Raw genomic sequence first — 24377 nt, forward strand, 5'->3', positions numbered from 1 at the left:
TAATCTAATCATCTTGAGAAACTTTTTGTAGTTCTTTTTTTTTTTTACAAGTTATATATTGCTATTGTTTCTATATGTGTCAACATTAACCCTATTTTTCTTATTTTAGTATAAGCGGTAGAAAAAATTATTTTAGCTAAATGAATATAATTGTTATTAGTTAAAAAATTTCCAACATAATAATTTGGAAAACATTGTCGCCGTTGCAACATAACTTATTGGAGAAAATATCTTATGCATCAAGTATTACTTGTTGGGATCAATATAACAAGGCGTCATACTGGAAGCTTACAAAGTAAACCTTGGCGACAATAAATCAGATGACAAAAAGAATTACACTAAAAGAGACATAATATACTTTAATATGGTTTGGTCAATTGACCTACATCAATCTACTAATATGAAAAGAGTGAAAAAGAATCGATAGAATAAATTCTCCCCTGGACAAAATTGTAGATGCTACTATATTGTGTATGAAGGAAGGATCCTCAATTTATAGAGGTCCACAACTTTTTCCTCCAACAAATGGATTTGTCAAATATGAAAGATCTATTTATTTTTTCTAGGAAAAGTAAAATCAATTATAGTAAATATTTTACTACCCCTTCAAGTAACTGGTAAATCCAAATATTTAAAAAAAATTAGGACAAAACCCTAACATTAATTAGTCATTATTTGTATTTGAGTAATTAAACAAGTCACAAATCTAGGTAACTATAGAATGAATGAAAAGGAGAAGCAATGTAGATAATTGGATATTACGAAGATTATGCATTTCCTTTTAATTTATATATGTTACACAAGATTGATATTACATTTTTTATATAAAAAAAAAAATCAACAATGGATGCTAATATGAATTACATCAGCATTTGTACGAGAATTTGGAGGCATATTAGGTGAAGAAGAATATATGAAGAAAGTTAGTTCCTGTAATATGTAGTTCATTTATATCAATATGCATCGAACTACCTTTATAGACACAGCCAAATTAATTGTTAAATTGCTTATTTGTTTCTTTATGTATTAATATTTATATACTTATTTTATAAATTTTTCTAACACGTTAATCTGGAAGGAATACGAAGAGGAAGAGTGTATCGTAATGAAGTTTCAAATACCATTGTGGAAATCAAGATATAAAAAGAAAAATAAACAATTGAATAAAGTTGAAACTTGATGTTATTTTATGCTTTTCATGACTTAATATATATAAAATTCGTAATTATTAACAAGTGATATATGTGCTTTGTACATGTAGAATGACTAATCAATTATAAAAAAGAAAACTCTTCCTAAGGGGTATTGATAATAATGTACTTACGTACATATGCATACACACACACACACACATACATACATACATAAACACATATATACACGCACAAACACACATAAACGCACGCGCAGTTATTTTGCATCAAGATTAAAGTAGCGGTTCAGTTGATTGTATTGAACACGCTCCAAATCTATCTTACGTGCCCCTCTCAACCCCAACTCCAATTAGGACCAATCTGAAGGGTCCGATTCCGCTTCTTCCGTTTGATCGTACTCTTTTGATTTAAGCATCCAGTCTCCGACATCTTGTGTTGGAATCATGATATTAAATCGCTTTACTGCTATAATTAAATGAGTGTTTACCACCATTCTGCAAGTGCCAAAAACTAAACAAAATTCCTGTACAATTTGACAGGAGAACAAATTTGCTATGGACGATAAACTTTTTCCTCAAGATGACGTTAAAACAAAGATGCAGAGGACACTTGTTCATATGCTCAAAAAAACAATAGATACGAAATAAAATCAAATATAAGCTTTACACTGCGTACGACAACAAAATTAACGGTTACAAAGTCAACTGTACAGAACCTGACAAGGAAATCTCCCAAGTCATTTACAAGGAAAAAAAAGGTAATGACTTGCAACATTTTAAGCAAGGTAGTTGTATATTTGAGGATTGTTTTTGTCCCGTTCCAGGTACTCCCTATCTATGAGGCTCTCAATCCTTTTCTTCAGATCAGCTGGTTTTATTGGAAATTTAAGCTGCTCCAACAAATATAAAACATGCAATTAGTTCAAAACAGATCAATCCCCCGACCCTTAGGCCCAGTACAAAACGCTGAGAGCTTTCATGAATCGTTTCTACGATTTAACCATGGTATATTACAAATCACTCTGCAAATGACGATAGATGTTTTACTTGTACTCCAACTAATCGAATGCCTAAAATCTTCTTTCAATTATCAGGAGTCGGTGTCTCTCGTATTTATTCCACTACTTGGCAACTCATATCAAAAGCACCAGTATTGTGGCAAAAATATACTTAGATTTCTTGCAATGATTAACACTTCAAAATATTTTCCCCACAAACATTAATCAGTTAGTAGAAACTTGACTATGGTAAATGGAGTACAAATGATTTGACAAGATTTACTTGAGTAGGAAAATTAAGAGTACAAACTCGAAGATATTAACTATTAGAGTCGAAAGAATTCATAGTATTGCTGTTTTAGGTGTGCATGAGAACATATCCTAACTAGCAGTAAACTCGTTGAATCATATTGCCAACAATAAAGTCTTGATAAGTAGAAAGGAAAGTCTTTCTTCATCAACTTCAGAAAAGGTGCAGACTAACCAGCTAAAGATGAATTGGATCAAATGTAAACTCGCCACTGATAAAGGTGAAAACAGTTGAATCAAAATAGGAAATAAAATAAAGCGGTAATAGACAAAAGTTATCTAAATTATTTGGCAAATAATAAGGTACTACTGATATCGTCCTTTCTTTCTACACCAACTTGGTACAATTGTCCCAAGTGATATTTTCTCACATACATTATCATATTCCAACATGACAATGGTTCTCTCAACCTTATAAGTCCCAAAGTGATGGCCTTTTAGTGGTTTAGAAGCCGTAGACCTAAATTGCAGTTAGGTACAGCACTAGCTTCATGCTTTCTATTGGTGGTAGATTTTCTCATCCTCAATGTTACCAATTATCTTTTTAGTAATAGCTATTTGCCTCCAAAAAACAGTTAGGTACATCACTAGCTTCATGCTTTCTATTGGTGGTAGATTTTCTCATCCTCAATGTTACCAATTATCTTTTCAGTAATAACTATTTGCCTCCAAAAAACCATAATTATATTTGCTTTACTGAACAAGATATAGGTAACTGTTTGGACTTGAATAAAATAATTTTAGTTGCTACTTTAAACTGAAGGCTTCATTATTTAAGTTCATCAGGAAAATCTTTTAGTTAACTTGTGCTCGGATTTCTAATACCTGTCAGGCACCAGAGTACTACATAGGATGGTTCCCACCATAGATAAAGAAAACCATAGAGATAATAAGTAGGTTTAAACTAGAAGATTCAGTGTTGTTTTCCAATTATGCTTTCATTAAAAAACCTTTTGTCTTCTCAAAAAAACAGAATGACATTTCCTTTGAGGTGAAAACAGTAGGTAGTTTCTTTTGGATAATAGTGATCCTCGGGAACGCCTACACACACCTCAACAAATCTATCGGTTACCTGCTACCTCTTACTTGACAGGTACGCATCACTCTACCACACAAAATTAGGCAAAGGGAAAAATTCCCTTATTGTCACCTTTGTTTCGATTCGATCCTTGGTTCCCAAGATTATTACTTCAATTCCTCGACCCTTAGGCCACACATATACTATATAATTGTACTTTAAATTAGTGAAAGACTTAGTTAAAAGATGTGCTCAGCTTTCCAATACCTATCAGTTATCCCCTATTGTGCTCAGTTTTCAAGCTCTTATCAGTTAATCCTATGTCCGAATTCAGACCACATTCAGTATGCTAGTGATAGTTCTCAACCTTGTGCAGAGTTCGGGCATCAAAATCCACTGGGTGGGAGTGGGATTAGGTAGCAGATTCACTCTCCAGCAAAAGATCAACAAGTACTCAGTTAACATAACAGGGTCAAAAGTTTCATTACCTGCTGAAAAAGTTCAGTTATCAAAAGTGTATGACTCAGCACTTTTCTGGTCTTCATTATCCTAACTATTGCAGCATCAACCTGCATACAGGAGAAAAGATTGGATAAAATGGACAGCAAAGAACATATCAAACTTTCCCTTCAATGTTTCAACAGTCCATGTAGACAATTTTATTTTACTGATTAATTTTGGCCAAGAGCCATGTGAGACAACTTTGTTTTCCTGACTATTTTGGCCTTAGAGATAAATAGCAATGTCGAGATACCAAGAGTAATTAGTGCAGGAAAATGACAACATATGAAGAATACATTGTTCAACCAAGCAACATGTCAGTTAAAAGACAAATTTGTGATGCAGTCTATTAAAGACAGCACCAAGCTTGTCAGTTAAAATTGCTACAGCAAGTTCTATTTGACTGACACTAGCTCTGATTGCACAACCACTTGAAATATCAAAGTAGAGAGGGGAGAAATAAACGAGCAAACCTGATATTGTCGGTCCTGAAATACTCTTTCAGTGGTGCTCGTGTTCTCCTCTACTGTTTCCTTCATCTGGATGGCATTTACCTGTATAAATATATTGATTGTTAGCTTTGATGTCTAGCAGGAATAGCAAATGACTTATACCAATCACATCTTTATCTCATATATTTGTCAAGAGCTGCAGAGCGCATTTTTTTTCTTCTCCTTCTGAAGAAAAGACACGCTTTAACACCTCAGGCTCTGAGGTGGGCATATAATCAATTATCATTTATCTGAAAACACCAAAAAGAATATACCTTTATGCGATAAAGTGGAGCAGTAAATTGATCATTGAACACAAAGGTGTCCTCATCCTCGACATCTCTTCCTTTTGGAATCTATAAGATTAATTTTATTTTCAAAACCATACGGAAAAACATCTACATATAAGAAAAATAATACCAAAAATAAGAAAAATCTCCACTAACACTGACCACACACCTTCTGGAGAACACGAACTTTACCACATGCAAGAGACTGTAGAGTCCTCCTCAGCTCTTTATCCTCAATTCCAGTTGCTTCCTTGATATCTTGAAAGCTAAGCTTTTCCGCATCATTAAAAAGCATTAGAGCAACAGTCTGCAGAAGGAACGGACAAAGTCACAAAACGACCAAATAAGATACCCGTAATGATATGCAAAGGAAGTAAGGAACACTGTTATACTAACAACGCAAGAAAATACCAACCTGAAATAGAGAAACTGCGAGCTCCTTTTTACCTTTTGGAAATTCAGCTTTCAGAACACAGTGGCCCAATGAATTTTGCCACATCAAACGCCTACCACTATACTTGCTCAAGTAGAATTCCTTGAAAATATCCTGCAGCATGGATATAATAAAATGTGAAGTGATAGAAACACTAAATGGTGTCTGAGGAACTAAATATAAGCAAATTGGTGGCAAACCTGATAGACATTGAGTTCATGGGGAAGCCGAACATCCATAGGCGGATAGGTTGGCCAGTACCTGTAGCACAACCAGCATAAAAGAACTTCAAATTTTGTGAAGGCACAGACCACAGATAGCTCAAAATTACTAGATATAATAAGTGATGGAACGTTCAGCAGAGTTATCAGCTTACCCCATCGTTAAAACATGGACACTCATCTCGATCCCAGTTGGGAGTTTAGTTCTGGCTTGGGAAGATTGCTTGAAGGATTCATTTATCTCTTTTGACAATTCAATGTCCTGGATAAATGGTTTTGAAGCATTAGAAAAACAAAAATGATGATATAAATACACGTGATTATGCATGTCTGCCAGCAAATTTCTCCATTGGAAGAGAGTTCCGTACACTCATCTCTATTAGAACCTATTGATGCATTTATTCTCAAAAATATTTCAGATATCAGTCAAACTATTGTAGTTAAGCATTGTAAACAGAAAAATTGCAGGGGTATCAGACTAGGACTATGGGGATGAAGTGGAGAAAGGATAGTGCTGAAATAGGTTTCCAAGGCCATCAAAAGATCTGTCAGTAACAAAAAAAGGAAAGACGAACAAGACGATCTGATGTTCAGAGAAACCACTTTATGGCAGGCATAAAGTTGGAAAATGTTGTTTGCTAGATAACATCATTTGGGAAATGTTAAACCTGCTTGCATGTTATTTCTCAATTGATACAACAGCATTTCCCAACTCCAACCTCAAAACGCTGAACAAAAGGTTCATGTATTGGTCATTTTGGAATCGGAAAAGGGTCAAATATACCTTTGTACTATTCAAAATAATTTAAATATACCCTTCATTTGTGTATCCGTTCAATTAAAACCCTACCGTTATACTATTGCACAAATTTACCCCTGATTTGAATGGCGGGACACGTGGCAAGCTCAGATGCAAATAACCCACCCCCAATTTTAATATCCGATTTTTACGGAACCCACCCCTTTTTTTAAACTCATTACCCAACCCATTCCCCTTCAAACTTCAATTTCATTTTCATTTCCCCACTGAAGAAGAAACGCACCAACCCCACCACCGCCCTCAGTCATGTTGCTCTCCTTAGGATTTCCTTTGTAAATTTTCATTCATATAAGTGAATAAGTAAGAGGAAAACGTCTCATAAGGTTGCAGTTCACATGTTTGCCCCAGTAATCAGAACAAAAATTACTCTTCTCTGTCTCTTTCTACTCTCCCCTTTTTCAACTTTCAACTCATTTTCTGTTTCTGCAAAGCTATAGAGGGAGAAAATTAAAAGTGAGGAATGTGAGAAAACACGTGAGAAAAATATATTATTGATATTCTATTCAATTGAAATACAATGAGCCCTATTTATACAATACATATCCTACTCCTATTCTATGTGGGACTAGGACTAACTAGCATTATTTACATAACTATCTAACACTCACCCTTAAGCCGGTGCATACAAATCATATGTACTGAGCTTGTCACATATGTAACTAATACGAGGACCAACGAAGTACTTGGTGAAAATGTCTGCAAGTTAATCATTCGACTTCACAAACTTTGTAGTAATATCTCCTGAGAGTATCTTTTCTCCAACAAAGTGACAGTCAATCTCAATGTGTTTAGCTCTCTCATGGAACCCCGGATTTGATGCAATATGAAAGGCAGCTTGATTACCACACACAAGTTTCATCTTGCTGATCTCACCAAATTTTAACTCCTTTGAGCAACTATTTGATACAAACTAGCTCACATGTTGCCATTGCTCGATACTCTGCTTCTGCACTAGAACGAGCAACCACTTTTTGTTTCTTGCGCTTCCAAGATACCAAAATTACCTCCAACTAAAACACAATATCCAGACATAGAACGTCTATCAGAAGGTGATCCTGCCCAATCAGCATCCGAGTATCCAACGATCTGCTCATGGCCTCGATCTTCAAACAATAATCCTTTGCCCAGAACTGATTTTATATACCGGAGAATGCAGACAATTGCATCTCAATGACTATCACATTGAGAATCCATAAACTCACTCACAAGAAAAGAAATGCCAGATCTGGTGATTGTGAGGTAATTCAATTTACCAACCAGCCGCCTATATCATGCAGGATCACTAAGCGACTTCCTCTGTCCTGGCAGAAGTTTAGAATTCGGATCCATAGGAGTGTCAACGGGTCTACAACCTGTCATTCCTATCTCCTCAATAATTTTCAAGGAATACTTCCGTTGCGAGATCACAATACCTGAGCTACACTGAGCGACCTCAATACCCAAAAAATACTAAAGTGCTGAAAGAAATGGTTTTCCAACCTAGTAATACCATCTTGATCATTGCCAGTAATAACAATATCATCAACATAAACCACCAGATAAATACAGAGATTTGGAGCAGAATGCCGATAAAATACAGAGTGATCAGCTTCACTATGAGTCATGCCAAACTCCTAAATTACTGTGCTGAACTTACCAAAACCAAGCACGAGGAGACTGCTTTAGACCATAGAGGGACCGGCGCAACCGACATAAGGTTTCAAAGAAGGTAATATCAGCGGACATAAGGTACCGCTGGAGTTAGGTGAATAGCATCGATATCCCTTTTGCGTTCTCGAGTAACCCAGAAATATGCACTTAAGAGGACGAGGAGCTAGCTTATCTTTTCCTTAAGTAAGGTTATGAACAAAACACGTGCTCCTAAAGATACGGGGTGGAAGAAAGAACAAAGGTGAGTGGGGAAACAAGATAGCGAATGAAGCTTGATTCTGGATAGCCGAGGATGGCATACGATTAATATGATAACAAGATGTGAGAACTACATCCCTCAAAAACGCAACGGAAGATGAGATTGTATGAGTGGGTATGAACAGTTTCAATGAGATGTTTATTCTTTGTTTCAGCTATCCCATTTTGTTGAGATGAGTACGGACAAGATGTTTGATGAATGATTCAGGAGAGTTCATAAACTGTTGAAATGGAGAAGACAAATACTCTAGGGCATTATCACTATGAAATGTACGTATAGAAACCCCAAAATGATTTTGAATTTCAGCGTAGAAGGTTTGGAAAATAGAAAATAACTCAGATCAATTTTTCATAAAAAATATCCAAGTGCACCGGGAATAATCATCAATGAAACTAACAAAGTAGCGGAATCCCAAGGTAGAACTGACCCAACTAGGACCCCAAACATATGAATGGACTAAAGTGAAAGGTGACTGTTCAATTATCAGGAAGTGAAAGGTGAATGGACTCACACTCTAGAGTGGACAAGTGAGACAATCCAAGTACCATTTTTTGAAGTTTTGACAAATTGGGATATCCTAACCATTTATGTAATAAATCTGGTGAATCAAACTGGACAAGTTGTTGAAGAAAGACAAGATGTGAGTTCATGTGGTATAGCAAGGATAAGGTAATAAAGTCCATTTGATTCACGCCCGGTACAAATGATCCGTTCCGTACTACGTTCATGTATAAAAACAAGGTCATCAAGAAATAAAACAAAGCATTTAAGTGATTTGGCTAAGCGACTAACAGCTATGAGATTAAAAGGATTACTGGGAACATAAAGAACTGAAATAAAGGTAAGGAAGGAAGTGGACTTGCTTGGCCTATTCCAGTTGCCATGGTTTGAGACCCATTGGCCATTGTGACTGTTGGAAGAGATTGAGACAAATTTGTTACCAGGAATGTGATCAGATGCACCTGAATCAATGACCCAAGACTTGTAGGATGAAGATTGGGAGGCACAAGTCATGCTATTACCTATTTGAACAACGGAAGCTATCTCTAAAGATGTATATTTACATGCTTTGTACTGAAGGAGCTCAATATGATTTGGTAGAGAAACTATCCAACTATTCATAGTATTGGACCCCATTTTGCTACAACCAATTTCTCAAATTCTTGACTAAAAGTTGTATAGCTAACTTTGAAATGCCAAATCAGAACAGTTATTTCTTTTCTCTTAGTTAGATGGAGTTGAAAATCAAGGTCTTCACTTGAAATAGTGGGAATCAATAACTCCAGCGGGAAAACTGAAGAAATAGCTGGGAAAAACACTGTTCATAACAAGAAAAAAACATTGTTCACGCCGAAAAATTCCATAACTTGTCGGATTAGAAAGAAAATTGTATGGACAGGCTCGGAATCACCTCCCGAGAAAGTTGTCCTGAAGAAGTTTGGCCAAAGAGTGGCCGGAACAGTTTGCACGTGCCAGCGAGTGTGTCGAAGATGTCGCCGGTCAGCGGCGATTTTTTCCGAGGCAGGTCACCAAAGGATGATCTACCTCGTGGTGGTGTTGGTTTTTGCACAACACCGACAAAAAGGAACTTTTAAACCGGACTGATTTCTTCTTCCCAGAGTCGCTGGTATTTTTGCATAGCGATGAATCTCTCACGTTAGCTCTGATACCATGTAAGAAAGCACGAGAGAAAATATATTATTGATATTCTATTCAATTATAAAACAATGAGCCATATTTATGCAATACATATCCTACTCCTATTCTATATGGGACTAGGACTAATTCACATTATTTACATAACTATCTAACAAGGAAACTGGACAAAAAATGTAAGATTGTTTGTTCTCTATATGCTCGTTTGAACTAAAGTATTTATAAAGAAAATTGGAAAAGTTGTCTCTTTTGAAAGAGCTTGGTATTATATGATGTCCGAGAATTAAATATTTTGTGGGGAATAGATTGTTTTTGAAATATCTGCTATTATTTTTGTTAACTGAAGCAAAGTTTTGGCTGGAGTTAGTGCCATGAAACTTCGAAGGTTAACATTAAGAAATGGGTGGAAAAATTAAGGAAAGATATTAAAATAGAAAAAAGGAAAGAAAAGAGAAAAGATAAATAAAAAATAAATGAAAGATTTTTTTCCGATGGCGATGCCAATGGGCGATTGGGGGTTCTGAATAAATTTAACCCATCCCTCATTCCCCTTAATCACTCATAACTCTTTAACAATTCTTCTGTCATTTGGGTTGGGAAATAGTCATGGGTGGGTTTAGTAAAAGGAACCAGGTAAAAGATTGAGGATGGGTTATTTGCATCTGAGTTGCCACGTGTCCTTCCGTTTAGATCAAGGGTAAATTTGTGCAATAGTATAACGGTGGGGTTTCGATTGAACGAATACTCAAACGGAAGGTATATTTAAACTATCTCAAATAGTATATGGGTATATTCTATGTTGCACGGACTCTCCAAAATGTTGTCGCACCCGTATCGGATCCTCCAAAAATACACTACTTTTAGAGAATCCGGCACGCACCCGGCAGTATTTTCGGAGAGTCCGAGCAATATAGGGTATATTTGACCCTTTTCCATTTTGGAATTTGGTTCAATAAGATAGCACAGCCGAACATACCTTGAACATTCCCTCCAATTTGTTAGTGAACTGGCTACCACACTCAGTTTTCAACTGTAACAATAATGGTAAAAATCAGCAACTGCCACCATAGAAAACCAGAAACAGTGGAAGTTCAAAATCAAAGACTTGCCTTAGAAATCATGGACTTCTCAGCATCAATTGAAGCACTCTTTCCCAACAACAGTCTTTTCGCAAGATCTTTCTTGTAGAATGCTTCAAATACATCCTTACCCTGCACAAAAATGAAATAGCAGACAACTCTCAGAATACTTTCAGGTGAAAAAACATAAAAGAACTATCCGTGAACAACAGAAATAACTTATCCAGCTATAGATTACATAAGTTATCTTTTGCTACTGATGATCGTGTTCTCATACCTGTATAAACCTGAATAACACCAGGACTTTATCTAATGTCCCCTCCAATTCCTCCTCTGATGTACCTTTGTTCCCAGCACGAAGCTTCTCGTCCAAAAACTTAGCAATTAGCTCGGCAGGTCGATTCTATTTCACAGCAAAATATAACCCAATCAGTTCTGAGAATAAAGTAAATACTATATCAAAAGGGAAACTTAGATGAATTCGCATTCAGAATATGATCATCAACTACAATCAGCCGGTCAGCTAGCTGGAAAGTACAGAGAAAGACTGCAGAGACAAGAATCACAAGGGAGTGAAACCAGTGTAACGAGCCCAAATTATATCCAGGATATAGCACAGCCTAGTAGGACGATCTAGAGGTCTTTAATGACTCTTGAATGATTTTCTACGAACCAATAGAGTACATGTCATAAAGAAAATTTATAGACAAAACAAAGGAAGTTAAATAACCAACTCCTAGGCAAGGATAAGGCAAGCTTGACTTTGCAATGTAGCCTAAATAACTGGATGACCATGCACATGCACATGCTCACAAGGACAGCTCTTAGAAAAGAATTATTTATGACCACGCAATTTTCTTCTTCCAATCGGGGTTTTTTGTGGCTAAGGTATCTGTTTACCGCACAAAAAACAACCTTTGCATGCAAATGCCAGGGGCGCGAAGCAAGAAGAATGCCATAAAACTTGTGAGATAGGTTCAGACAAATTTGGAGGTTAAATCCATATACAGAAAGATTAGGAGGAGCCTCTGTCAAGGAAATAACATAAGACTGGCAGGAAAAATCAGTAGGTGAAACTTTTGAAGTAGTGTTTTTCTCTAAATCTTAGCATGTCATGCATAGTGGTGGCAGGCGGAGGAAGAGAAATACAAGCTAGAAAAGTGCATACTTGTGTGATTTCGAAGAGACTGAAGGTTGTCGATCATCAGAATCAGAAACAACTTTCATTTTAGGCGCACGTGATATGTGTGTGTTAGGCGCTCGTAACGGGTTAGAATGCCTTCCACAAACTCGCTCCATAAGAATTCACACCTTCACCTAAGATCCATTAATTTCTACTAATCCATATTTAGCATATATTAACTTTTTCTATAAATTGTTATCTTCTAGAGCAAATTTCCACTACCACTTTTCCAAAATGCTATGCTGAAAGTGGGCAACCTCCGGATTTGCAACTTCCAACCTCAAGCAAGAAAAGACTCATTCTATTAATAAAATTCTCCTGTTTTTTCCTCTCACAAAAAGTATCTCACTGTCTGTTGACAAACTACTTGCAACTTTTGCCAGCTACAAAGCAAAATTCCATAATAAGTGGGTATATTGAAGAGCATAGACTTCATTAAATAATATTCCTTCCCTTAGATAGTTATTATCTTTTCCTCTGAGTCAGTGTTTTCTTAGAGTTTTCAACCACCGGCTGCTACAGCTCTTTATTTTTTTAATTTTCTTCGAAGCAGTAACCCCAAACGTATTGTTGGTAATGCAACCTTGCACCCGGACATCCATGCCAACTATGGATCTTATGTGCACACCCCCCCCCCTACCAAAACAAAACGGTACCAACTGCAATTTATATATATTACTCCCTCTGTTCCCGTTTATGTAAACCTATTTCCTTTATTCAGTTCCAAAAAGAATTAACCCTTTCTAAATTTGGAAAGAATTTAACTTAAACGTCCTACTATACCTTTAATGAGATGTTTTTAGAGCCACACAAATACTATGACATGTTTAAGACTACAAGTTTTAAAAGAATTATATCCACATAAATGTTATGGCTTGTTTAGGACCAAATGTTTCAAAAGTCTTCGTTTCTTTCTTAAACTTTGTGCCCAGACAAATAGGTTCATACAAATTGGAATGGAGGGAGTAATACATAATCCTGGCATGCTTTCAAACCACACATTCCAAATAGACATTGAAATTGTTTGATATGTGGCCCAACAAAGGATTAACGTTGTAGCAGTAAATAGTAGGCAAAATACAATTGTAATTCCTCTTCTATCATCACCTAACTTGAGTTTCTTAATCGTAGCAAACATGAACCTCTTTTCAATGCAGCTAAAACTTAATCCCAACTTGTATTTCCTATGTGGATTCGTTGTTTCCATTACAATCTATTCTTAGCTATGGTATAATTCTCAGAGTATACAGGTCTTTTGAGTTTTGACATAACTCCCTCTATGTGATTTTAGATTGACGTAATACACTTTTATCATCTTCAATCATTGTAGCATCTCACATAGGCCATCATGTTATAATCTAGTGTAATATGCTAGTTGCACCCTATTCCAAATATGATCATCTCTAATTTACTAGTTAAATGACATTGGACCATATCATGATTCCATATATATGGCAGACCCTGCTAGTGAGGAGTAACTATACTTGGTGTATGCATTCTAAAAATAAAATAAAATAAAAATATATATATATATATATATATATATATACCTGGCGTATGTTTATGAGATGCTCAAATGCATCCTTGATAGTGTTACTAAAAGCTTCATTCTTAGAAAAGCTTTCTTCCCATATTATATCAAGGGATGCCTTAAATTCCAAGAGGCTGGAAACCATATCTTTGTCTTTCTCTTCATCTAGCACAATGCTCTGACCAGTTCTTCGTATGTATGAACTAAGGGCTTGCCTTAAAGATTCGAGGGCGTTCACCCTGCAAAATAGCACATACATCCTCTGGAGATCCTCAATACGATTACCATCCATCAACAACGTGAAACCCTGGAAAGATAGTTGAAGGATTCATTAAACAAATTGTAGACACGCTAGCAAGAGATAAACAGACAGGGCGTCAGGAAGTTCTCAGAAGAAACACCTTATCAAGAATGGCAGAAATGTGTCGCTCTAGAAGTTGCCTCTCTGCAGTTGCTATCAGTGGTTTTCTTGTACCTGCATCCAGGTAGAGTAAGCACCTTTCATGTTCTTCATGCAGCCTCACCTGTAGCAAAGAAGGAACTTCAGTTGTTGACTAAACAAGGGATGCTTGTGAAAAGCAATATCCCCATCCTAGAAAAGATAGTCTGATTTTGGAATTGACCAGCTTTTAGTTTGATTTTAGATTCAGTTATTTTCCCGATACAAAATTTATTCAAAAATTACAAAAAGTATAATAACCACAAACTTCTAGAGTAAAAAAATCTTTGTGAAAATAATTACAAGGTGAAGTTCTGGTTGGAGGGAGTATTATTAACAAAGGGGACAGTAAAACAATGTCATTATTAACATTAATTGCTTAAAACAGCAGGTTTCAGGGAGAGGAGAAGCATACCTCCACATGCTTCAAGTAATCTGGAACATCTGACTGTTGCATGTATTTGACACCTTCAGCAGCATAAAACTCGGAAGTACGCTCAAGAAATGGCTTCTCGAAGCTTTCCGCGTAAATCCCCAAGGCAGTGAACATCTTCAGAAGATGGTTGAGCAGTGTCCTTTCAACTGCCTCACCTAATCTGTAACCAGAATGAAATATGTTAAACATAAGAGAACCAGACTGCTAAACATTACAATTGTTGAAGTATGTGACTATCTCATCAAAAAGCTTAAGACGTTAGAAAGAGCACTTTTATTTACTTATGTTAGTCAATTAGTTGTTATGTAAATAAGCATAGTCCTTCATGGAATAGGAGTAGCATAGGTATTGTGTATTGTTATAAATAGGGGTACTTGTATTATAGTTAGGGTACATCAATAACATAATATTTTCCCGTGTATTATTTCTCACATGGTATCAGAGCTATGGTGGTGAGACACATCTAGGAACCAGAATACAGCAGAAAGTCACCATGCCTCAATTTTCCAGTGACTTTTCACGGCTGTCTTGTGTCATCTCTCTCTGTCAGTGCTGTGCAAAATCCAACACTACCACAAGATCTGTCATCGTCCGACGACCAAACCCCACTCAACCTCTCCGGCAGAAGCAGCTTCTCGCGCTCTCACGCACCGTCAGAAGCTAGGGTCTGGCGAGCGTGTGAGCCCACGCACCGACCAGTACGACCTTTTCCGGCCATTTTTTGGAGAAGTTCCTTGCGGACAGTTTGCTCGCTTACTAATCCCAACTCTATACATTCAAGTTTCATCACATTCCGACAACTTTTTTTATTTTCCGGCGATTATTGGCAAATTCCGGCGACTGCTTCAGTTTCCGGCAGGTACAGTGTATTTTTTCTGCTGCTTGTTAACTGCTTCTCTGACCTAACACAATTTTGGACCAAATTTGCCACCATTTTTGTGACTTCGTAATTATTTGATCCAATCATGTGTCTCAGATTTGATGCTTTTGGTTCCAAGAACAGTGGAGTTGGAAATTCAACCTTTATGATTACTTCTGAAACCCTACTTGGAAGTTCAAATTATTTATCTTGGGTTTCGTCTTGGAGTTGTGGTGTAAAAGTTAAAGTGTTCAAGATCACTTAACCAAAAAGGCTAGTGAGGGAGATGAAAAGACCAAAGCACAATGGGAAAAGATCGATGCTCAGTTATGTAGTATCTTGTGGCGATTTATTGATTCCAAATTGATGCCTTTGTTTCGTCCATTTCAGGCATGTCAATTAGTTTGGGAAAAGGCTCGTACTTTATACACTAATGACACATTTCATTTCTATGATGTGATATCGCGGATGACGAATTTGAAGAAACGGGAATTGAATATGTCGACTTACTTACAAGTACAGGCAGTCAAAAGTTGTTCCCGCTCGAAAAAATCACTGTTTACACCGGAAAAATAATAAAGTGGTCGGAATTTGGTGCAACCTGGATGGGTAAACTCGGAATTCCCTTGCGAACAATCTGTCCTAAAGAAATATTTCCAAAAAGTGACCGGAAAGGGCCCCACGCGTCGGCACGTGACGTCAGATCTTCGCTGGAAAAATTTCCTCCGGCGGCGCGTGGGAGCGCGTGGTTGGTCTTCTGATGAAGATATTTTTATGGATTGGTCGCCGGAGGCTGATCTACTTTGTGGTGGTGTTGGTTTTTGCACAACACTGACGAAAAGTCGCTTTTTTACTTGCGGCAGACCTGTGTTTGCCGGAAAAAAACTTCGAGTTGACTGATTTCTCTTCCCGGAGTCGCTGGAATTTATGCACAGCGATAAATCTCTCACGATTGCTCTTATACCATGTGAGAAAGTACGGAAAAAAATATTATTAATTTTCTAAAGTGTTGTACAACGCCCTATTTATATATAGTGATTACATAATAATAGGTATCTACTTTCCGATGTGGGACACTATACATGACTAACTACTTAACAAGTATTGTTTCCCCGGTCACCCTTATACTCTTTTCCCCCTCGTGTTTTTGAGAGCACATGTTTCGTTCAAGATAAGTTAGCCCATCGTGCTCTTAAGTGTGTCTTCCTTGGTTATTCTCATGTTCAGAAGGGATATCGTTGTTACTCACCTGATCTTCGTAGGTATCTTATGTCAGCTGACGTCACATTTTTTTAGTCTAAACCTTTCTTTACCTCTTCTGACAACCTTGATATATCCGAGGTCTTACCTATACCGACCTTTAAGGAGTTTACTATAGCTCCTCCTCCATCTTTAGCCACAGAAGTCTGACCTATATCAATTGTTGAAGAGTCTAGTATTGCTCCTCCTAGATCCCCAGTAACAAGAACACCACTCTTGACTTATCGTCGTCGTCCGCGCCAAGCAACAGGCCCAGCTGATTCACGTCCTGCACTTGACCCTGCTCCTACTGCGGACTTGTCTCTTCCTAGTGCACCGATTGCACTTCGGAAAGGTATATGGACCACACTTAATCCTAATCTCCATTATGTTAGTTTAAGTTATCATCGTCTGTCATCAACCCATTATACTTTTATATCTTCTTTGTCCTCTATTTCCATCTCTACAGGTGAAGCATTGTCTCATACAGGATGGCGACAGGCTATAGTTGAAGTGATGTCTGCTTTACATACGAGTGGCACTTGGGAGCTTGTTCCTCTTGTTGGATTTATGCAGTCAAAGTTGGTCCAGATGGCCAGGTTGATCGACTTAAGGCACGTCTTGTTGCCAAAGGATATACTAGTATTTGAGCTCGATTACAGTGATACTTTCTCTCCCGTGACTAAAATAACATCAGTCCGCCTTTTCTATCCATAGTTGTTGTTCGCCATTGGCCTATCTATTAGCTGGACATTAAGAATGTTTTTCTTCACGGTGACCTTGAGGATGAAGTTTATATGGAGCAACCACCTGGTTTTGTTGCTCACGGGAAGTCTCGTGGCCTTGTATATCGCTTGTGCCGGTCACTTTATAGTCTAAAGCAGTCTTCTCGAACCAGGTTTGGTAAGTTCAACACAATTATCATGGAGTTTGGCATGACTCAGAGTGAAGCTGATCCCTCCATGTTTTATCGGCATTCTGCTTCAAGTCTCTGTATTTATCTAGTGGTCTATGTTGACGATATTGTTATTATCGACAATGATCAGGATGGTATTACTAAATTGAAGCAACATCTTTTTCAACACTTTCAGACTAAAGATCTGGGCAGATTCATGTATTTTCTAGGTATTGAGGTCGCTCAGTCTAGCTCAGGCATTGTGATCTCACAACGAAAGTATGCCTTAGACAATCTTGAGGAGATACGGATGATAGGCTATAGACCTGTTGACACTCAGATGGATCCGAATTCTAAACTTCTGCCAAGACGGGGGAGCCGCTTGCTGATCCTGCAAGATATAGGCGGTTGGTTGGTAAATTAAATTATCCCACAGTGACTAGACCTGACATTTCCCTTCTTGTAATTGTTGTAAGTCAATTTATGAATTCTCCCTATGATAGTCATTGGGATGCAATTGTGTGAATTCTTCGATATATAAAATCGGCTTCAGGAAAAGGGTTATTGTTTGAGGATCGAGGCCATCGGCAAATCGTTGGATAATCATATGTTGATTGGGCAGGATCACCTTCGGATAAACGTTCTACGTCTGGATATTGTGTTTTAGTAGGAGGCAATTTGGTATCGTGGAAGAGCAAGAAACAGAATGTAGTTGCTCAGTCTAGTGCAGAAGCAGAATATCGAGCAATGGCTATGGTAACATGTGAGCTAGTTTGGATCAAACAATTGCTCAAGGAGTTGAAATTTAGTGAAATCAGCCAGATGGAACTTGTGTGCGATAATCAAGTTGCCCTTCATATTGCATCAAATCCGGTGTTCCATGAGAGAACTAAACACATTGAGATTAACTGTCACTTCGTCAGAGAAAAGATACTCTCAGGAGATTGCTACAAAGTTTGTGAAGTCGAATGATCAGCTTGCACATATTTTCACCAAGTCCTTCACTGGTCCTTGCCTTAGTTATATATGTAACAAGCTCGGTACATATGATTTGTAAGCACTGGTTTGAGGAGGAGTGTTAGTTAGTTGTTATAAGCATAGTCCTACATTGAATAGGAGTAGCGCACATATTGTGTATTGTTACAAATAGGGGTACTTGTATTATAGTTAGGGTACATCAGTAACATAATATTTTCCCGTGTATTATTTCTAACAACTTAATTATGTCTCAAACAGTAATTACTAAAGCTACCTTCCCATATAGACCCAAAAGAAAGGAGAAGAGAAGAAAGATAAGCTATCTTCTTTTCATTCTCACCCAAATGAAAGAGAGAAACTCCAATACTGTCAAACATGGCATTGAAGAGGCAAAACAACCTATTGATGCATGGCAGGTCAGACCCTGCTCATTCCCCACCTCTGCAAAAGAACCTCTTTGTTTTCATAATAGATAGAAGATTTTATGTACTTAAGACCTTATTCTTCTACTAATTTACGTATGAGGAGCAATCACTTGAACTAGTTAAGCAAAAAACATTCACCATCCAATAAAAGCATATATACAAACAACCAAAGATAAACCGACCAATCTCAAAATCATTAAGATCAATAAGAAAACTTAATTACCTCTCAGACTCAATCATCTGTAGGAGGCCAAATACAGTTTTGTATTCTACTTCTGAGGCAAGAGAGAGATGTTTGCGGAAAAGCTGCAAGCCCATATCCCACAGTGAACGCACATTTGGGGTTTGTTTCACATATGTTCTATCAAGAAACAAAGCTATTCCACGAATCATCAGCATCTGGTCACAAAAATCCTGCCAGCGCCTCTCAACAAGTGATAAGAAAACGACAAGATCTTCACTTTGGCCAGCTAAAGACCGTAGAGCTGCAGCTATGTGTGATTCACACTCTTTTTCAATTCGTTGATATAGACTTCCACCCATTTTGTGTAGACAAAGGTCATTCACAGCCTACAACAGAAAACTCAAACAGTGAACTTTTATAAGCTACAGTATTAGAAAGTAATGTAGCAACATGCACCTGATAAAGCGCCTCTAAATCACACGGATTACGCTGCTTCAAGAATATCGCACTAATAGCTGACTTTAGAGTTGCCCAAGTATTTTCTTCAAAATTTGTCGGCAATGTAGGTTTTGCTTCAGGGAGAAAAAAACAAATGGAAAGGTTAAGCTTAGACATTGCTGCCTTCAAAATATTGACACCCCATCTACAATAATCCAAAGCAGCTTAATGTCATGAAAGAATAGAATCAATAATAACTTATAAAAAATACTAATAATAATAATAATAATAACTTATTGGTCCAGACTCCAACTAAAGAGATATCAAGTTATACTTATCCAAAGTAAAATATAATAAAAGAGATATGACTTAATATAGAAAATAAATTATGTTAATCTGACGAAATCCCTTCAAGTTAGTACGTACCATCAACACACAGAGATAACAGTCTCCAACTTCTAATTGATTATATTCTTACAGTATGTTATTAATGAACAAGCTTTCCAATTGAAATCTTTTTCTTTCTGACAGAGCTATAATGAAAGGCCTGTTTATTCACAGGGCTTCTATAGCTACTTCTTTTCCTTTTCTTTTTTTTTTCCGACAGAGCTATAATGAAAGCCCTGTTATCACTATTTCTTCTAAACCTACTTCTTTTCCATTTTTTTCCAGGGGAAGGGCCACTAACTAGGCGTTAGCAATATGATGACAATGAGCATATGAATCCATAAACACCAAAAAATAGAATATATGGCAAGATAAATTCGATATTTATAGAGGGAAAAAACCATGCAATGGGAAACAAGGTAAGAATTATCAACAATGACACCGCTGTAAACCAATCGAAAGAGATATAGTTCAGTTTAGTAGCATCTTTTTGTAGGTATAATGAAAAGTGGCTCCAAAAGACAATTAACAAAAGGAAAGTCCCAATTCTTGAGTTCCTAAAATGGCCAAGCGAAGTCACCATTTTTTCAATTGACTAATGAATCTTCCCATTTCTAGAATTTAAGCATAGCTATTCAAAGTTTCTTTTAATAGTTTCGAGTCCTCTCTTCAATAATTATCTAAAAAGTTTCATGTACTCTTAACCATCATAAGTTCGCCTTTACCAAATAGCTTTATAAAGTACATAATTTTACGGATGCTAGGAAGATCTGCAACCATAAGCAGCATACCAAGAGATAGAGCCTACAAGAAAACATGGTTCTCCCTCCATAAAGGTCACTCAAACATCTGTACAAACCAGGATCTCATGGTTGCACCAAAAGGAAACTAGAGACAAAAGGCTATTCCTTGAATATACAAAACCATTCTCAACCCCCTCAAATGCCATTCTATTTCCTCCTCCATATAACCCAAACCAGAGCTAGGGGACAACTTAACTGTTGCACTTTAACTTAAGCCCATTTTCAAAAAGCGTGCAACAACACAGAGACTCTACTGCATTGTAGTAGGTTCAAGCCAACACCCCAGATGAAGTTAATAGATTTTAACTAGAGCATCTTTCATTATAAAGTATGATCTTTCCTTAACTTTCCTTTATCCTGTTTGATAAGTTGCTGATGTGTTATTCGTTTTTCCTAAAACTATCATTGGGGACCAAGGAATGTGATGCGCTATCGTACTTCTTTCAAAACTAGCATTATGCGTGGATTAGCCGGCTGGCGGTATCATCAAGCGCTCCCGTTCTTTCCCCTCTAAAGTTGTAAACTTGGGAGCAGCTTTACATCTTATGCAGCTAAACGTAATGAGCCTAGGATAGAGTCAACTGTCAACCAAACAACCTATTTATGTCATGCATCTATTCAAGCCTAGCCGACTTAATACCCTTAAAGTATTAAGCCAATTAGTCGACCTTGTCGAAATGTCAAAGGGTCTCCGACTCAAAGTATCCAAAATCCATAAAACATGACAATAGATCCCAGCTCTAATGAGTTCAGTATCATAGCTGCCTAAAATAATTGTTTTTCGGGAATGGTAAGAGAGTTGCCTCAATAAATGTTAGCTGAAGCAAATAAAAGGTTTGTCTGACTATGGTGCTTGGTGAAAGGAGATCTTTTAGAAGCCAAAAAATCTGGGTGACTCATCGTTAAGATGGTTGTTCTGAAGTGAGAAGAAATTGCGGATGCAGCTTCTTCTTACTCATATTTTACTTCTCATATACTTGTTTTGGGGTTACTGGTTAGTAACTTCTCTAACAGAACTTCGACCCCTTCCCAACCAACAAAAAGAAATTCTTTAAGGGAAACAAAGCATTTCATACATAATATCTTTTTTCCTTCGATAAAGTAACGAAAAGATTGATATGGTGGGTAAAAAGCCCTTGTATCCAACTATTATACAAAACATTTGTGGTTCATACACAAGATTTTGTATTTGTAATAGTAATGCATATCAAATTATTGCTTCCTTTCCAAACTCTAGCGGCCTAAGTAGCATGACCTTCGATCCAACGCTATCTAGCCTATACTTTAAAGGTTGTGTTTTCTTTCCCTCAGATTGGAGAAATCCTTACACATACCTTCTTTTGTTAGGATTTTGATCCACTATGCCTATCAACGCAAAGAACAAACACAGAAAGTTTCGCGATTCTTCTGCTACAATTGTCTCCATCAGAAAATAAATAACATGTGGCACTTAGTTCTGCGGAAGCTTTGAAAACAGTGAGGAAAAAAACAAAAACAAAAAACTAGAAGATAATTGACCAACTACTGTAGCACTGGAGACTTAAGACAGCGTAAGAAACAGAGATTCTGTCGCCGGCTTGTGGCTATTAAGCATATGCACCAGTAAAGACAATTAAGTCCTTGTCCAAACATTAGAGAGTGGAGAAGATAATACACGGTAAAATGCTATGTTAATAAGAATCAGAAACTGCACATCTTATCCATGTAAATTGAGATAGCATTCATAATCCCATGGACTCTATTATTTAGAACACATTACTATAATTATTTTGCCAACCAATGTGCACATGATTTCCTAAAAAATTCTAAAAGATCGCTCAATAGCACACTATCCAACAAAATTCTATCATGAGATAAAATGATAAATTGAACCCTAACTTCACTAGATGTGCTAGGGAACAACACTCAATGACAAGTAATTTTTTTCCATCTGCCTAAGCCTTGATGGACCGAGTTATCCTATACTTGTGTAGAGGTGCGCGCAAGCTAGCCTAGACACCACCGACATTTTAACAAAAAAAGATCATGTATTTACCATAGTTTTTCTGCATCACACCAATTATCATGACTAGGATACCCCCATGATACCACAGTCGAGCTAAATTTTATCTCTTATCAAGCTAAAATGCAGAACTAATTAATCTTGATAACTTTGTATTTGGAAAAAATACATACCGCCTTAGGATGTACAACCCTAATTGCACATAGTTTGGCAATCAATCAGTCGTTTAAGGTAAAATGTCTCATTTTTTTCTAAAAACCCATTTGTGCTTAGACCCTAAGAACCCTAATATGACCAAGGAGCAGCAATAGTTAACAAAATTCAAATCTTTATAAAATTGAATTATGCAAAAAAAAAAAAAATAGAGAGTTAAATCAAACCTTTGACGAGCTTAATGACGAGTTTCTTAGCAGGCTGAGGAGGGGTAGCTTTCTTGCGAGACAAATTGGCAGTAACCCCACCACCAACTGAGGCGCGTGAAGGCGCGTCCATGTTCGAATCCTCCATCATGGCCGAGTTACCAGAAGGGTCTTCAAGGTTATCGAAGTGAACGTGCTGGCCGTTTACAGCTTGTGACTTAGCCTTCTTCATCAACGAATAAGCTGGGCCTCCGCTGCCAACGTCGCCGCTGCCGGTGCTCGGAGTGGAGGAGGAGGGATTTGTGGAGATGAAGAATGATGAGCGCTTCTTGGGGTTGGTGGTGGGTTGAGACATAGACGAGAAAGAGAAAGGTTTTTAAGAGCTCATTTTGTTGTTAAAAAGAGAAGAAGAAAGAAAGAAAGAAAGAAACGCTCGTTAAGCTAAAAGCCTAAAATGTCTATTCTATCTGTAAGCAAGGAGAGTCTAGAAATAGGATTTTAGGTAGAAAATGTTTTTCCTTCCATTCAATTTCATTTTTAAGCCAATCTAGAAAAGGGATGTTAATACTTTCATTTTGGGCACAAGAGGAAGGATGTTAATGGAAATGGCAAACCAAATGCGTGATACAGCTGGTTTTGGGTTCAAGTTCAAAGTTAAAGATTCAAGGGGATTGGTGAAACCCCACTTGTCCTATATCCGACGAGTATTTGACAAATGAGTAATGGCTTGGGTAAATTTCAATGTATATTTAACATTTAACGAGTAATTAAAATTTGAGTTTAGAGAACATAACTATCCGATTGCTCGTTTTATGTAATTATGCTCCGTTTGCACTTTTCATGCTTCACACATATATGTTTATGGTTTTTTGAGTTGCGGGGTCGGTTAGTTTCGTTTCGGGAAGCTTTCGGGTTGATTTGGACCCTTGATTCTTGACTTAGAAGTTTAAATTAGAAAATATTGACCAAACTTTGACTTTTGTAAAAATGACCCCAAAACTGTAGTTTGATGACTCTAATAGCTTCGTATTGTGATTTTGGACTTGGGCGTATGCCCGGAATTGATTTTGGAAGTCTGTAGGTTTATTTGTCGAAATTTGGCAATTTGAAGTTGAAAAGATTGACTGTAGGTTGATTTTTTTATGGTATTTAGAACTTGTCAGCAAAATTTGGTGTCGCTTGGAGTTGATTTGATATGATTCGGATGTTTAGTTGTAACTTTAGAAATTCTTGAACTTTACTTTGAAATTCATGTGTTTTAGTGTTCGATTCATAGTTTTAAATGTTATTTTTATATTTTCATTGCGCGAGCGAGTTCGTATGATGTTTTTAGACTTGTGT

General features: G+C 37.1%; 1 protein-coding gene across 1 annotated transcript; it reads right to left on the reverse strand.

Moving 5' to 3' along the window:
- Nucleotides 1-1772: 1772 nt before the first annotated feature.
- Nucleotides 1773-23693, reverse strand: LOC107770797 (cullin-4). The gene is made up of 17 exons (XM_016590130.2): nucleotides 23058-23693; nucleotides 19504-19619; nucleotides 19087-19433; nucleotides 14447-14627; nucleotides 13994-14116; nucleotides 13612-13899; nucleotides 11156-11281; nucleotides 10909-11010; nucleotides 10776-10829; nucleotides 5570-5676; nucleotides 5394-5454; nucleotides 5176-5307; nucleotides 4930-5067; nucleotides 4746-4826; nucleotides 4453-4533; nucleotides 3967-4047; nucleotides 1773-2043 (listed from the first exon to the last, which is right to left on the reverse strand). Exons 1-17 carry the CDS (start codon nucleotides 23389-23391, stop codon nucleotides 1930-1932), a joined length of 2466 nt encoding a protein of 821 aa, XP_016445616.2. The 5' UTR covers nucleotides 23392-23693; the 3' UTR covers nucleotides 1773-1929.
- Between the last annotated feature and the right edge of the window lie 684 nt (nucleotides 23694-24377).

Source organism: Nicotiana tabacum, chromosome 3, assembly GCF_000715075.1.
Source record: "Nicotiana tabacum cultivar K326 chromosome 3, ASM71507v2, whole genome shotgun sequence".
Lineage (NCBI taxonomy): Eukaryota > Viridiplantae > Streptophyta > Magnoliopsida > Solanales > Solanaceae > Nicotiana > Nicotiana tabacum.

What these genes read in the sequence shown, in the direction of transcription:
- LOC107770797 (XM_016590130.2), bottom strand. Translation starts at nt 23,391, where the DNA reads ATGTCTCAACCCACCACCAACCCCAAGAAGCGCTCATCATTCTTCATC. An exon ending in ATTTAGAGGCGCTTTATCAG is followed by an intron (nt 19,434 to 19,503) that starts GTGCATGTTGCT and finishes TTTCTGTTGTAG; the next exon opens with GCTGTGAATGACCTTTGTCT. An exon ending in GTCCATGTTTTAACGATGGG is followed by an intron (nt 5,455 to 5,569) that starts GTAAGCTGATAA and finishes GTTGTGCTACAG; the next exon opens with GTACTGGCCAACCTATCCGC.